The sequence below is a fragment of the Parus major genome, chromosome 3 (assembly GCF_001522545.3).
Source record: "Parus major isolate Abel chromosome 3, Parus_major1.1, whole genome shotgun sequence".
NCBI lineage: Eukaryota > Metazoa > Chordata > Aves > Passeriformes > Paridae > Parus > Parus major.
Genome location: NC_031770.1, coordinates 472,528 through 485,499, shown reverse-complemented (window position 1 = coordinate 485,499; position 12,972 = coordinate 472,528). Strand labels below are relative to the sequence as shown.

The 12,972-nt window shown below is 53.7% G+C and overlaps 3 protein-coding genes across 17 annotated transcripts in view; 1 reads left to right on the top strand and 2 right to left on the bottom strand.

Annotated features, from left to right (window-relative positions):
• The window catches only part of RALGAPA2 (Ral GTPase activating protein catalytic subunit alpha 2), a 97,325-nt gene extending 93,642 nt beyond the window's left edge, over positions 1-3,683 (top strand). The window contains exon 38 of the mRNA XM_033513270.1: positions 2,040-3,683. The gene's annotated coding sequence lies outside the window, so the exon portion shown is untranslated. The remainder of the gene's footprint in view (positions 1-2,039) is intronic.
• The window catches only part of CFAP61 (cilia and flagella associated protein 61), a 106,789-nt gene that overhangs the window by 6,427 nt on the left and 87,390 nt on the right, over positions 1-12,972 (bottom strand). For 11 of the 15 annotated variants that reach the window (XM_015622319.3, XM_033513141.1, XM_015622320.3 and 8 more), the window contains 6 exons: positions 3,695-7,716; positions 2,498-3,355; positions 1,780-1,933; positions 1,462-1,555; positions 928-1,138; positions 423-814 (listed from right to left, as the gene is read on the bottom strand). In XM_015622319.3, the coding sequence (XP_015477805.1) occupies positions 7,543-7,716 (174 nt within the window). In that variant the 3' untranslated portion in view covers positions 423-814; positions 928-1,138; positions 1,462-1,555; ... (1 more) ...; positions 2,498-3,355; positions 3,695-7,542. Of the gene's footprint in view, positions 1-422; positions 815-927; positions 1,139-1,461; positions 1,556-1,779; positions 1,934-2,497; positions 3,356-3,694; positions 7,717-12,972 lie in introns of those variants that run through there. The other 4 variants (XM_033513139.1, XM_033513138.1, XM_015622314.3 and 1 more) reach the window with 4 other exon arrangements.
• Positions 11,317-12,971, bottom strand: INSM1 (INSM transcriptional repressor 1; the record flags this gene model as incomplete). The annotated part of the gene is made up of 1 exon (XM_015620396.1): positions 11,317-12,971. A coding segment is annotated over one exon (900 nt), but the record flags the coding sequence as incomplete, so codon positions are not given.

Here is a 12,972-nt window from a genome sequence, read left to right as displayed (position 1 = left end):
TAACATCTCCTGTGTGAAGTCTCCTGCGAGCCACGTGGGCTGATGCCCTGTGGCCATGGCACAGAGTCCCGTGATCTGTGTACACTGATGACCCCAGACATGGTGATGGTTTCCATGGTCCATATAAAACAATACCTCTCACATGTGCCCAGCAACAATTCCCGTGATCCGTGTGCGGTGACCGATTCCCGCGATCCTCTCACAGTGACCGATTCCCGTGATCCGCGTACTTTTTTTTTAGTATTTTTTTTTTAAATTTTATTTCTTTATTTTCCTTTTCCCCTCTCTCTCTAAGCTGCCTCAGCTTGTCCATTTGGAGAAACCTGCATTATTTTGACCATCTGCCATTCTGCCTCACTGCAGGCATGCCAAGCACACCACCTCCCTCACAGCCCTTCCCTCCCCCGTGCCTTTCAACGCAGTTAATAGCACTACAGGTTTTGTTTTAATCCAAAATTGACAGTTCTGCATTTTTCACAGAAAATGCCTTTACAGGCTAAGTCACACTTTCCACCTTTTCAAAATGTGCAATTTCCCCTCATCAGTTTTCTCAAAGGCCCAATCTGGTCAGGGCTGTGGCTGGGATGCGAACGCACGGCTGCAGCATCCCGGGGGGGTTCACACTCGGGGCTGCTCTGCTGCTGTTCCGCTCCTGCTTTCAGTCACTCAGACACTCAGAGCTGCTCAAGCAGAAGCACAGGTTGCACCTCACCTTGGAAGTGCAGTCCAGAGCCAGGGTGGGTCTTTGTCCTCAGACAGCAGCTGAGGGCTCATCCTGCTGCCACACTGACCCGAGGCCATGTCCCCACCCGTCCTGCAAGGACAGCCCCCTGCTCACCTGTGCCTCAAGGGACAGCTCAGCCATGGGCAGCTTCAGCCAAGGCCCTGGCTGCCCTTTGGGGCACTTTGCACACATTTGAGATTTACCTGGGCTAGGAAGGTGCAGGGAGGATTGAAGAGCTGTGGCCTGGCCAGGCACAGCTAGGAATGGAGTCAGTTGTTGCACTGGAAGTAGGTTTTCCTACTACACAACCATCCCTCAGGAGGTTCAGAGCAGGTGCCACTGGTGTGCCAGCCTTCTGAGAGGGTTCAGAACTTGCTCTCCCTGCCTGGCTGTGAGGCTGTTCCTCCCTCCCACCTGTAATAAAAACTTGTGTTTACACTTGCGGAGAGAATTGCAACACAGTTTAAAAATACTGTTTCCTGAAGGAGCTGATGAAACACTGTTCCCCTGGGAAATGCTTTGGGAGGAGCAGGGAGCGCACACCTGGTTTTGGTCATTAGTGTCTCATTTAATGACCATGTGCTCACCTGTTCCCCCTCAGCCAGCCTGGGCAGACCTGGCCTCTGGGGAATGACCAACAGGTGACTCCACCCAACAACAAAGTGTAACCCCCCTTACCCACAGCCCCCCAAGACCCTTCCCCAGTGGTGACCATAAGCCAACAGTAACGAGGGTACCTGTAATATAGTGTAAGAAATCACAATTCTTTAGGATTCTTCCAGGGAGAGTTCTGTGCCAGCCCTCACACTGGGGGTGCTCATTTCCAGCTCTCTGTAACAGGATATATAACAAATACACAAGAGCAGTTTAATGGCACACAGCAAAACCCAGTTTTGTATCACCCACACAGAACTATTTTATGTTGGAGCTTTGAGTGAGCACGATGGGAGCTTCCTGCCTCCCTCCCATGGGACTGTTGGGGCCCTGAGAGCCATTGGGAGCTGCAAGAGCTGTGCAGACCAAAAGGGGGTGATGGTGGGGGGCTCAGTGCTCACCTGGACACTGACAGCCTCGCTGCTCCTCACTTCTGGGAGCTGGCAAAGAGAAATCCCTCACTTCTCTGGGAAGCACAGTATGGCAGCTCTTCAGCAGCCTGGAGCAAACTCTTCCTCTGGTGGTCAAGTTCACCTGAGTGATGCCCAGGAGAGGCTGGGAAGAGGCAAAGGGAAGGGGCTGCACTGTGCCATGTGGTTATTCTGAGGACACAGGCTGTTTTGTGCTGACCTGGGTTTCCCCTGCCCACTCTGTTTTCCAGGCTGCCTCACCACAAGTGCAAGCACTGAGCTCACTGACACCACTGGAATCCAGCTGGCAGAGCCTCCCTCGCCCCCACTGCCACGTGCCTCCAGGAGCAGGGTCTCTGGGAAGCTCCACCAGCACCCTCAGCAAGGCGTCCACCTGAGGCCCTGCAGCTCAGAGCTGTGGCCGGGGCAGCCCACGGCACCTGAGCACAGATCAGAACAGGCAGGTCTGGGTGAACACGTCTTGAAGAGCCTGGGTGAGGAGTTTGCTCTGTGAAATGGCCTTTCTCCAGCCTGGACAGACATAGCTGGGGACTGGATGTCACCTGTGTCACCGTCACCACCGCACTGGCACCGCGTGAGCCAAGCCCCTGGGCGCAGGTGCCGCAGCCAGAGGTCATGAACCAGCACTGAGACCAGTTACTTAATGTACCCTTAGAGCACTGCTTTAGTCATTCCAGGCAGCACTTACCTGTGCATTAGGGAATTTCTGCTGAAGAGAGGTTTTCCTGTGCCTAGCCCAGTAGTAAACATTCCTGCTGGAGCACAGGTGGATGAGGGATGTCCCACTGCGGGAATACCGTGGCTTTTCTGTGGTGTGCACTGGAACTGCTCCCTAGAGAAACAAAAATAAGCAAATCACTTCTAGAAGAGCAAATGCCACACTCCTGCCATGACCCCTTCCCGGCACAGCGTGAAGAACTGAGTAACCCCCTTACCTTGTCCCAGCAGGGACCTGTCTCTAGCCAGAGGACAACTCAACTAAAGGTTTCTGGAGACTTGGGGTCCTCCTGGCACCTGCTGTAGTGAGCAGAGCTCGTGTTGGCAGTAGCTGAGGTGTTTTGGTCTACAGGTGTCATAGGTTGATGGGGTTAAACATCCAGTATTTTAAAGCAACAGAAATCTGAGCTCAGCAGCCCCAGAGCCCTGTCCTGCTGCTGCTTGGTTGCTCCTGGGCACACATCCACACACCTCCCAACAGAATGGGAGTTGTTTTGAGTGAAGGGATTTTGGGAAATGCCCTGTTGGGCCCCCGTGTTTGTTTCTGCACTTGCACTTGGTATTGCAGCTGTCTGTCCATCTGAGAGCCAGCACCTGGCCAGGGGCCCCCAGTGCCTGTGGGGCACATTCCAGCTGTGGCCAGTGATGCTGAGGTGGCCCTTGGGCTCTGTGCCTGAGGGGCAGCAGCTCAGCCTGGGTGCCCGGCAGGAACTCACCTGGTGCAGCTGCAGGAAGGAACCTCTATCACTGAGAGCTTGGGCAAACCTGTTTGATTTTCTGCTTCACAGCTGGGTTTTGCTTTCTATTGATTTCCTGTCACTGAAGGAACCTGGAAAATAAAACATGTATTTTAATTTATTTTACATTCAGGGCTGGACAGGCAAGGGTGTCTGGCACTTAGTTATCCAATAGCTGGTCTGAAAGAATTTCAAAGGCATCCTTCTGAGTAAGGAGCCTTTTCTCCTTAGAGCAATATGTACCTCTAATTCAGGGAAGAATTAAGACATCAATGAAAATCATGTTTTCCTGATGTCAAAAAACTATTAATTTGTATAAACTCCGCTGTGGTTTTGCACCCTGGATGACAAAGCCACTCTGTTACCCCTCACAAAATTAATAAATCTTTGCTCACAATAAAGTTTCTCCCCAGAGCAATAGAAGGTGGTACCTGTGGTGTGTGTGGCGGTGGGAGGGAGGTGCTGGGGCTGGAACTCCGATGCTGGTGCTGCTGGGCCCGGCTGCTGTGGGTGCTGTGGGTGTGCAGGGCTGGCTCCCAGGTGACAGGGACATTCCCTGCTGGATGTGGCTTCAGTCCCTCTGGGCTGTGGAGCAGGCAGCGGGGTCCCCAGCCCGGAGAGCTCTCGAGGACTCCACACCGTGCCGTGACTGACACGGGGGCACCTTTGGTCACACACTGCGGCCCCACATGGCAGCAGTGCCCTTTGTCACCCTGCAGGGTGGCACCTCCTGCCAGCCCGGCCCTGCCCGTGGTGCCAAGCACAGTGACAGACCTTTGGGGACCCCAGAAACCACTGGGCAATTCCCTGCAATGCCTCGTGGTCCAAGCAGCAGTATTAAAATAAGAGGTTTGTAATGGTGATTTTCTCCTCTGGAGAGGAGCATTCCTAGAGCAAATGCAGGGGGCTGCACTCAGCCATAATGACGTCTGAAGAGAAAAAGGAAATCTCCCTTCCCAGCAAAGTCCTCTCCTAAATTGCTTTCAGGTGCTCTAACTAGAAATGGAGAGTTAATCCAGCTAGCTCCAGATAAGACACTTTGCAGAAGTGAACGTGCACACACTAAGGAGCTGTTGGGAACCTGGTTTCCACCTGCCTTTCCCCGGGAGGATCCCTGCCCCAGGCCCAGCACCCTGGAGCGGGTGGAGAGCAGGCTGGGCTCACGGCTCGGGGGCCGTGCTGGCCGCGCTCTGAGCCGGCGGTGCCCGCACCAGGGCTGGCACAGCTGCTGTCCCCACTGCCCTGGCAGCAGCAGGGATGGGGACAGGCTCCAGACAGAGGGCACACAGCTCCCACACAGCTGAGGGGCTGGCACCGGCACCACGGGACTGGGGACACCATGGGACCGGGGACACCATGGGGCTGGGGACACCATGGGACTGGGGACATCATGGGGCTGGGGACACCATGGGACTGGGGACACCACGGGACTGGGGACACCATGGGACCGGGGACACCACGGGACCAGGGACATCATGGGGCTGGGGACACCATGGGAGCAGGGACACCATGGGACTGGGGACACAATGGGGCTGGGGACACCGTGGGACTGGGGACACCACGGGACTGGGGACACCATGGGACCGGGGACACCACGGGACCAGGGACATCATGGGGCTGGGGACACCATGGGACCAGGGACACCATGGGACCAGGGATACCCACGGGACCAGGGACACCACGGGACTGGGGACACCATGGGACCGGGGACACCATGGGACCGGGGACACCCATGGGACCGGGGACACCATGGGACTGGGGACACCACAAGACCAGGGACACCACGGGGCCAGGGACACCATGGGGCTGGGGACACCATGGGGCTGGGGACACCACGGGACCAGGGACACCATGGGACCAAGGACACCACGGGACCAGGGACATCATGGGGCTGGGGAAACCATGGGACCAGGGACACCACAGGACCAGGGACATCATGGGGCTGGGGGCACCCACAGGACCAGGGACACCATGGGACCAGGGACACCCACAGGACCAGGGGCACCCACAGGACCAGGGACACCACAGGACCAGGGACACCATGGGAACAGGGACACCACAGGACCAGGGACACCCACAGGACCAGGGGCACCCACAGAACCAGGGACACCATGGGAACAGGGACACCACGGGAACAGGGACACCACAGGACATGGGACACCATGGGACCAGGGACACCATGGGACCAGGGACACCCACAGGACCAGGAGCACCCACAGAACCAGGGACACCCACAGGACCAGGGGCACCCACAGAACCAGGGACACCTGTGGCTGCAGGCACGGAAATGGCATGAAAAATAATTTACTAAATTAAATAAAAATATAGACTAGTTTATACTTACCATGGAGTGCCAGAATAGATTGTGTTGGAAAGGAACCTAAAGCTCATCTCATCCCACCTTTGCCATGGGCAGGGACACCTTCCACCATCCCAGGTTGCTCCAAACCCTGCCCAACATGCCTTGGAACACGTCCAGGACTGGGGCAGCCACAGCTTCTCTGGAAACCTGTGCCTTGCCACCCTCACAGCCAAGAATTTCCTCCAAATATCACCTCTAACTGTACCTTCATTCAGCTTTAAAAGGCTGCCTAACATATTTTACAAACATTTGTATAGGTATTATCTTATTCCTATGCCTATTAATATGATCTCTTTAACTATAGAAAATATATTAGGGATGTTGTCTTATGTTCTATATATTACATGCTACAGTATTTCAAATTGCATATCTAATATTTGATGTTATGCATGTTTCTATTAGCTAGAGCATATGTTATAGGCATTAAATACAGATACAATGAGTATGTATTATTACATTAAGGAAAATATATGCAATCTGTGATCTGTAATTTATGTATAATACAAGGTATATAATGTGATATGCATTATATATTTCACAATGTATTATATAATATATGCACTATATATTTTATCTTATTAATACCTGGTTTTGAATATTAAATACTGACTATAAAGGTAATAACTCTATTCAAAAATTGGTTATAGGTTAATACAACATATTACCTTTATATTATACAGGTATATCTATATAAGCACAGGTATATCTATATAAGGTATATCTATATAAGCTTGGTATATATACTAGCTATATGTACATATGACATAAACTATAACATTACTTTGCTAACTGTAATACTGTGTGCATATATGTGCAGTACACTTTTATTTAAAAATGAACATAAGAAAAGTATATAAATCATATCAGTGATGTATGAATTCTGTATAACATGATATAATGAACATGCAATATTTGGAACATATATGATGTGCATCACGAAATATTCAGTGCAGTATATAGATACAAAAACTGTATTTCAGACCATGTATGTACAGTGGATATGCACACTTATGAGCACCTACACTGTCCTCCACAGCACACAAATCCTGGCTGCAGAGCTGACAAAACCTCCTGTCAGACAAGAGTGTTTCATTACATCAACATTGGTGATGTATCAGTAATTATGTATAATGCATATGTGTTTTTATATGTTGTAGATAATACATTTAATATGCATTGTCTAAGTGACAATATTTAACAGACATATATTAGTATCTCTTGTATAATATAATATGCTTTGATAAAATACATGTAATATACATGATCTACATATTCTGAATTCTACTTATGTAGATCATCTATATAGAATATACTGCTATAAAAGGAATATATTTTTAACATTTCTTTTATCACAGAATCCTAGAATAGTTTGGGTTGGAAGGGAGCAATAAAGTTCATCTCATTGCAGCCCCTTGCTGTGGGCACCTTCCACTATCCCAAGTTGCTCTGAACCCCATCCAGCCTGGCCTTGGACACTTCCAGGGACCCACGGGCAAATGCAAAATAGAATTTATTGTATGTAATAAATTCTGATTTTCTTCTGTCTGTGTAACTAACCCAAAACCTCCCAGCTCAGGTGCCCCCAGCTGTACATCATTTTCCTCACATTTGTCATTGAACTGGTATTGCACTACAGGCAATTTCCCTCTAAAACACTGGAAAATGAGCCAATAAACACACCACGGCCCCATACCCTGAGAAAGCAGAACTGTTTTAACCTGCAGCTGAGCCATGCTCCCTCTCTCTCCCCCAGCCCAGTGCCCACAGCAGCAGAGGCTCTGCTCTGGTTAAATCCTCCCCATCACTCCCCCATTATTCCCTAAGGAAGGCTGGAAAGGCTCAGCAGAGCGGCACAGCACAGGAGCTGGGCTCTGCATGCCCTCGCCTCCAGAGCTGCCAGGGGACTTTATTAGACCTTTAAAAGAGCGGTTTATTTCTGAGAGGAACAGGTGGTTTAAGCAGCCCTGGCTGCTGCAAATCCCAATTACCGTGTCGGGAGGATGCGCTCCTGGGAGGGTCCCTGTGCCGCTGCGGGGCTCCCGCTGCTGCCGCTGCGCCCGGCTCTGCCCGGCTCCGGTCCCTGCCTGCCGGCTGAGGAGAAAACAGCACGGTCAGAGCAGCTCTGCGGGCAGCCCAGCACCTGCACCCAACGGCACAGGTGAGAACCGAGCCTGGTGGTGTCTGGTGTGGAGCCGGTACCGCAGGACAGCCCACGCTTGGCATGTCCCATCTCAATGATCGATGCATCAAATGTTGCCAGAGGCAGACCTTTGTTATGTGGACTGTATATAAACCATTATATAATATAAAACCATTTATAGCCCTAATGAGGCTTCTTCCCTGCATGGAAGGATCTGAGGTGTTTAATGCCACATGCAGGATGTACCTGCACACCTGGATCCTTCACCGAGGGGAGCTGCCCGGGTCCTTCAGGGAACTGCTGTCCCACCCAGCCCAGAACACACCGCAACCCAGCGCTCCTGACCCGGGGGCGATGGGGGTGTGTTAGCAGCAGCAAACCACAGCGCCCTGTGGCACCCTGCAGGCACTGCACGCCCCAGAGAAACATCCGTCACTCCACGAGCCATTTCCCAGCTCATCAACAGCAACGCCGCTTTTTAAACAGGCTTGTGTTGTGTGAGGAAGAGTCTGAAATCCAAGGCAAAAGCCCATCTTTGTCCTGTTTCCAGGCTTGTCCCAATCCCATGGATACCTCCCAGCTGCCCACCCTAAAAACAGACGGGAGGTGCTGGACAGGGCCCCCCAAAACCTTGAGCTGAGCGTAGCTGTGTTTCCCAGCGAGCCCATCCAGCGAGGCAGCTGACAAATGCCTTGCTGCACTGATGGCTGCGAGGGACCGTGGTGTTGGTACCAGAACTTGTAAAAACCTTGCCCGGGAACAAGCAGCCTCCAGCCAGCCTTCCCCTGTGGACAGGAGCAGCCGGCCCCAGCTCCCCAGCAGCTCTGAGCTCTGGGGCAGGGATGGTGTCCGTGCTGCATTTCTCAGGAGCCGGCAGGTTCCTCTATCTCATCTCCCAGTTCCTTTCCCTGTGCTCACAACACTCGGTCCCAGACCACACGTTTGGCTCTCGGTGTGCTCAGAGAGGAGGAAGGCTTCGGCACAGCGGGCAAACCCCTCTGCCCGAAGGCACAGAGCGTGAGCAGCCTGTGTGCCAGCTACCTCCACTGCATCACGCTCGGGGCAGGATCAGTGTTCTCCACGGTGCCCAAACCTGTTCCTGCTGGATGCACCGAGAGCCATCAGCAATTGATTTGTTGGCTGACAGCAGGAGGCTTTGTTTGCCCAGCGCTGGCCGGCCGTGCTGCCAGGACCTGGCACCCACCAGGCAACACCTGCATTCCCAGGGGCTGCTACTGAGAGCACCCCGGCTTCAGCCGGACTGCTCGGCCCCCGGGACAGCCACCGAGCTACACCTGGCCCTGGGCTTCACAGAGCAGGACACAGAGCCCAGCACAGGCCCGGTGCAGGGGGCCCGGGCAGTGGGATGGTGCAAGGCAGGAACCGCTAAGCGGCAGGGACAGATCCACCCCTAAAATGCTGTTCAAAGGATGCTGGTGTGAGTGGGAGGCTTTGTGATCTGTCCAGGCATCTGTAATGCCCTTTACTGCCAGGTGGAAAGAGGTGCAAAACACTGATGCTGATGGCACCCTGCAGAACCCCTCGGGCAGTCTCACCCTCACAAGGAACCTCTCCAGAAACCCCTCGGGCAGTCAGGGCTCCCCCTCACAAGGACCCTGCGGTGCAGACAGAGGGAGAAAGGCTGCAGACACAAAGGCACAGCAGCCCTGCCCAAGCTGCTGCAGCCCAGGGATGCCAAAAGCAAATTACACCCCTTTTACAGGATGTTTGTGAACAGAGCCATTTCCAGTGTACGCCACCCTTACTCCTCCCCATCACAGGAGTCTCCACTGATCACCCTTTCTGCTCAGCAGGAGATGCAATAGTCGGTGCCTGGTTACCAAGACAGTTCAAAAATCCTGGGGAATTCGGGCCCCCACAAATTCCAACTGGTTCTTAGCAGGACAGACGTGGATTTATTTGACTGTTAGGAAATGGACAGCGGTATGAAGCTGTTATTTTGTGTCCTGTTGGCGCCACAGGCTTTGAGCGGGGACACTGCTGTGACAGTGGATGGAGCCATTAGGCTTCTCCAGAGGATGTGGCAGGCATAGCTCTGGAAATGGTGTCCAGTGGCCCCAGAGGACGGCCACATGAGCTGGCAAAGTCCCCTCAGGGAGTGGAAAGCCTGTTCCAAGGACAGCTGCGACACCGTCTGTGACAACCCAGGATCTGGGGCTTTCCAAGGCCAGGGAAGCCAGGAAAGGCAAAACTGAACCTCTTGCTGGGCAGGCTTTGCTGCCTGTGCCTCTCTGACTGTGCTCCTTTCCAGTATATCGATTTACAGCTACAACCACAGCTCTGCCTATGCCTGAAGTCAGCCCTGGCACTACCAGTTTTGTTTCCTAGGAGTCCAGACACCAGGAGCATACCCATACACTGGTACTGTTCATCCTGATGGAAGAAGAAAAAAACCAAAGCTTTCTCTAAGAAGACGTTCTCTCCCTACAAACTTTGCTTTATCATAGGATACTCAGCCAGTTCCTGGGAAACTTTTCTCCAGGAAGCTCCACCACCTGCCCTTCCCACAGTGAATCAGGGTTAGGAGCCTTTAGGTGAGAGGAGATGGCAGAAACAGGCTGGAAACCTCTTCCAGGGAGCCAAAGCCTCAAAGGCATCGCTACCCCAAGACAGAGCAGCCTCTATGCTCACACCAAGCCCTCACAGCCCCCTGGCCCATCATACACCAGAGTTTGGGAGCAGGGATTTGCTCTTGGGACTGCCAAGCACATTTGCACGCCATGAAGTTGGCTCTGTACCTGCTCCTGCTGGCAAAGGGGGAGGATTATACAGGTGCATACAACAGCTGTCTGTGAGAGGGGTTTCACAAACCCAGCACACACCATCCCCACTTACACAGATTTTACTACAACTCTGACCAAACCCATCAGATCCCCACATACAAACACGAGCCCTGGAGACGGATCTATCTGCACAGATACATACATATCTATATACAGTTATTGAAGGATGCTGCAGAAACCCCACTGCAGGGCACAAGGACCAGGCAGGAGCTGGCTCCAGCCCTACCAGCAAACAGAGAAATGCCTGCCCTTCCTTGCACCAGGCTCACAGCCCACAGCCAAAGCAGGATGCTGCTGCTCTGCTGAGCCCCACACCTCAGCGCCAAGCACACGCAGCAGCCACCCAGCAAATAGCACAGCCCTCCTAGGCAGGGGTTTCTACCAGCTCTCCGCTTACAGGTGCTGCCTCTCCTCGAGCTTTCCCTGCAACGCCTTCCAGGGAAGGTCCCTGGCAGCTCTCGCCAGCAGCAGAGCACAGGGCAGGCTGTGCCCGGTGCCGGGCTGGGGCTCCAGCCCACAGCCAGGGGACCCCTTTTTGCTCCAAGGACAGCCTTCCCCCCGAGCAGCCACGCCGCACCCTGCCCTTCTCCTCCCTTTAATTCCTTTTTAATTAATCTTGTCAAGCGGCGCAGAGCAGGCTGGTGCCTACGGAGGCACCCTGCCAGCTGCAGCGCAGAGCCGGGTGCCAGCCCCCCCGAGCCCCCAGGGCCAGCCCGGCAGGGAGAAGCAGAAGAGGTGGGGGCACGCTTGAATTTGAAAATATTTTATTTGAATAGTAAATAATTATACAGTTGAAACAGTTCTATTGAAGCACTCTATAAATAGCTAACAGTTAAGAAAATAATGTGTGTAGAAAAAGAGATTGCATCTAAAAGTAAGAGCTGTTGGTTGCACAGGATAAAATGGTTAAGATCATGTGTTATTCTAGGTATAAAAGTTAAAACCTTTTTAGCAGATCTCTTAAGAAAAAAAGATCTTCTAAAACGCACAGTGAAATGGCAGGTGGGGAGACAAAAAAAGCACTTTAGAATATCTGCAATCAAATAATATCAATCTTCATAATTAATATAAATAAATAACGAATAAATAACATAATTACTCAAACCAACATATACAGATAGACAACGCATGAGCTACCTTAGGGCAAAACGAACAGAAAGTTGGCATGTCACAGTTAAGGCAGTTTCTACAGCATTTTCTGGAGACCATCAACAGCAGAGTCAAGGCATTTGTGGCTACACTAAAGGAAACGCTCGTTTCTCTCGAGCAGTTTGATCTGTTCACATCGATAAAAACCAGAGCGAAGAAACAAAATTTAAAAAAAAAAAAAACAAAACAAAAAAAACCAAACCGAAACAAAAAAACCAAAAAAGAAAAAGAAGAGAGAGACCCCGGGAAGGTAAGTGTAAAGCCAGATTCCAGCAGGTCACAAGCCGTATTAAAGCTAATCGTGTGGCTGCCCCGGGGGAGCGGCGCGGGGCGGCGGGGAAGGCACGGGCGGCTCAGCAGGCGGGGCGCAGCGGCACCTGGAGCAGGATGACCTGCCGGTTCTCCGAGGGGTGGCACTTGTTGATGTGCCGGGTGAGGCCGGGAGAGCTGTAGAAGGTGGCCGGGCAGTACTTGCAGGGGAAGACCTGGGCGGCGTGCAGGAGGCGCAGGTGCCGCTCCTGGCTGCTCTTGCTGGGGAAGGTCTCCCCACAGACGGGGCAGAGGCGGCACTCGGCGGCAGGCAGCTCCTCGGCGCTGGGTTCCGGGGCCGGTGCGGATGCCGGGGCCGGTGCGGGTGCCGGTGCGGCGTGCCCCAGCAGGTGCTTGCGCAGGTAGGCTTGCCGGCGGAACCGCTTGGCGCAGCGGGGACACTCGAAGAGCCCCTCCTCGGAGCCGGCCTCCGAGGCTCCGCCAGGGCTCGGTGTGTCCCGCTCGCTGCCGCTGCCGCCGCTCGCCTCCTTCGGCGTCTCCTCCGCCGGGGCCGAGCCCGGGCCCGCGGCCGGTGCCCGGCCCGCCTCGGGGCCGCTCTTGGTAGCGGGTGGACGCGGTTTGTGCCAGCGCCGGTGGGAGGCGAGGTTGGCGGGGCAGGAGAAGACCTTGTCGCACTCGGGGCAGCGGTACTCCACCCGGACGATACGGGAGCAGCGATGCTGCGCCAGCGCGAAGGGGTCCCCGTACTCCTCCTTGCAGAGCTGGCAGATGAACTCGCCCAGCGGACGGGCGCAGCCGCCCCGTGCCTTGGCCGGCGCCTCCACCGGACCCTCCTTGATGCGCAGCCCCAGCACGGGAGAGGTGGTCACTTCGTCCTCGAAGGTCAGCTTGCGGATCGCCTTCGTCTTCTTGCTCGACGGAGCCTTCTGCCGCCCGGCTTCGGACGCGCCCGGCGGGCGCTTGGCGGGCAGCGGGCGGCCCGAG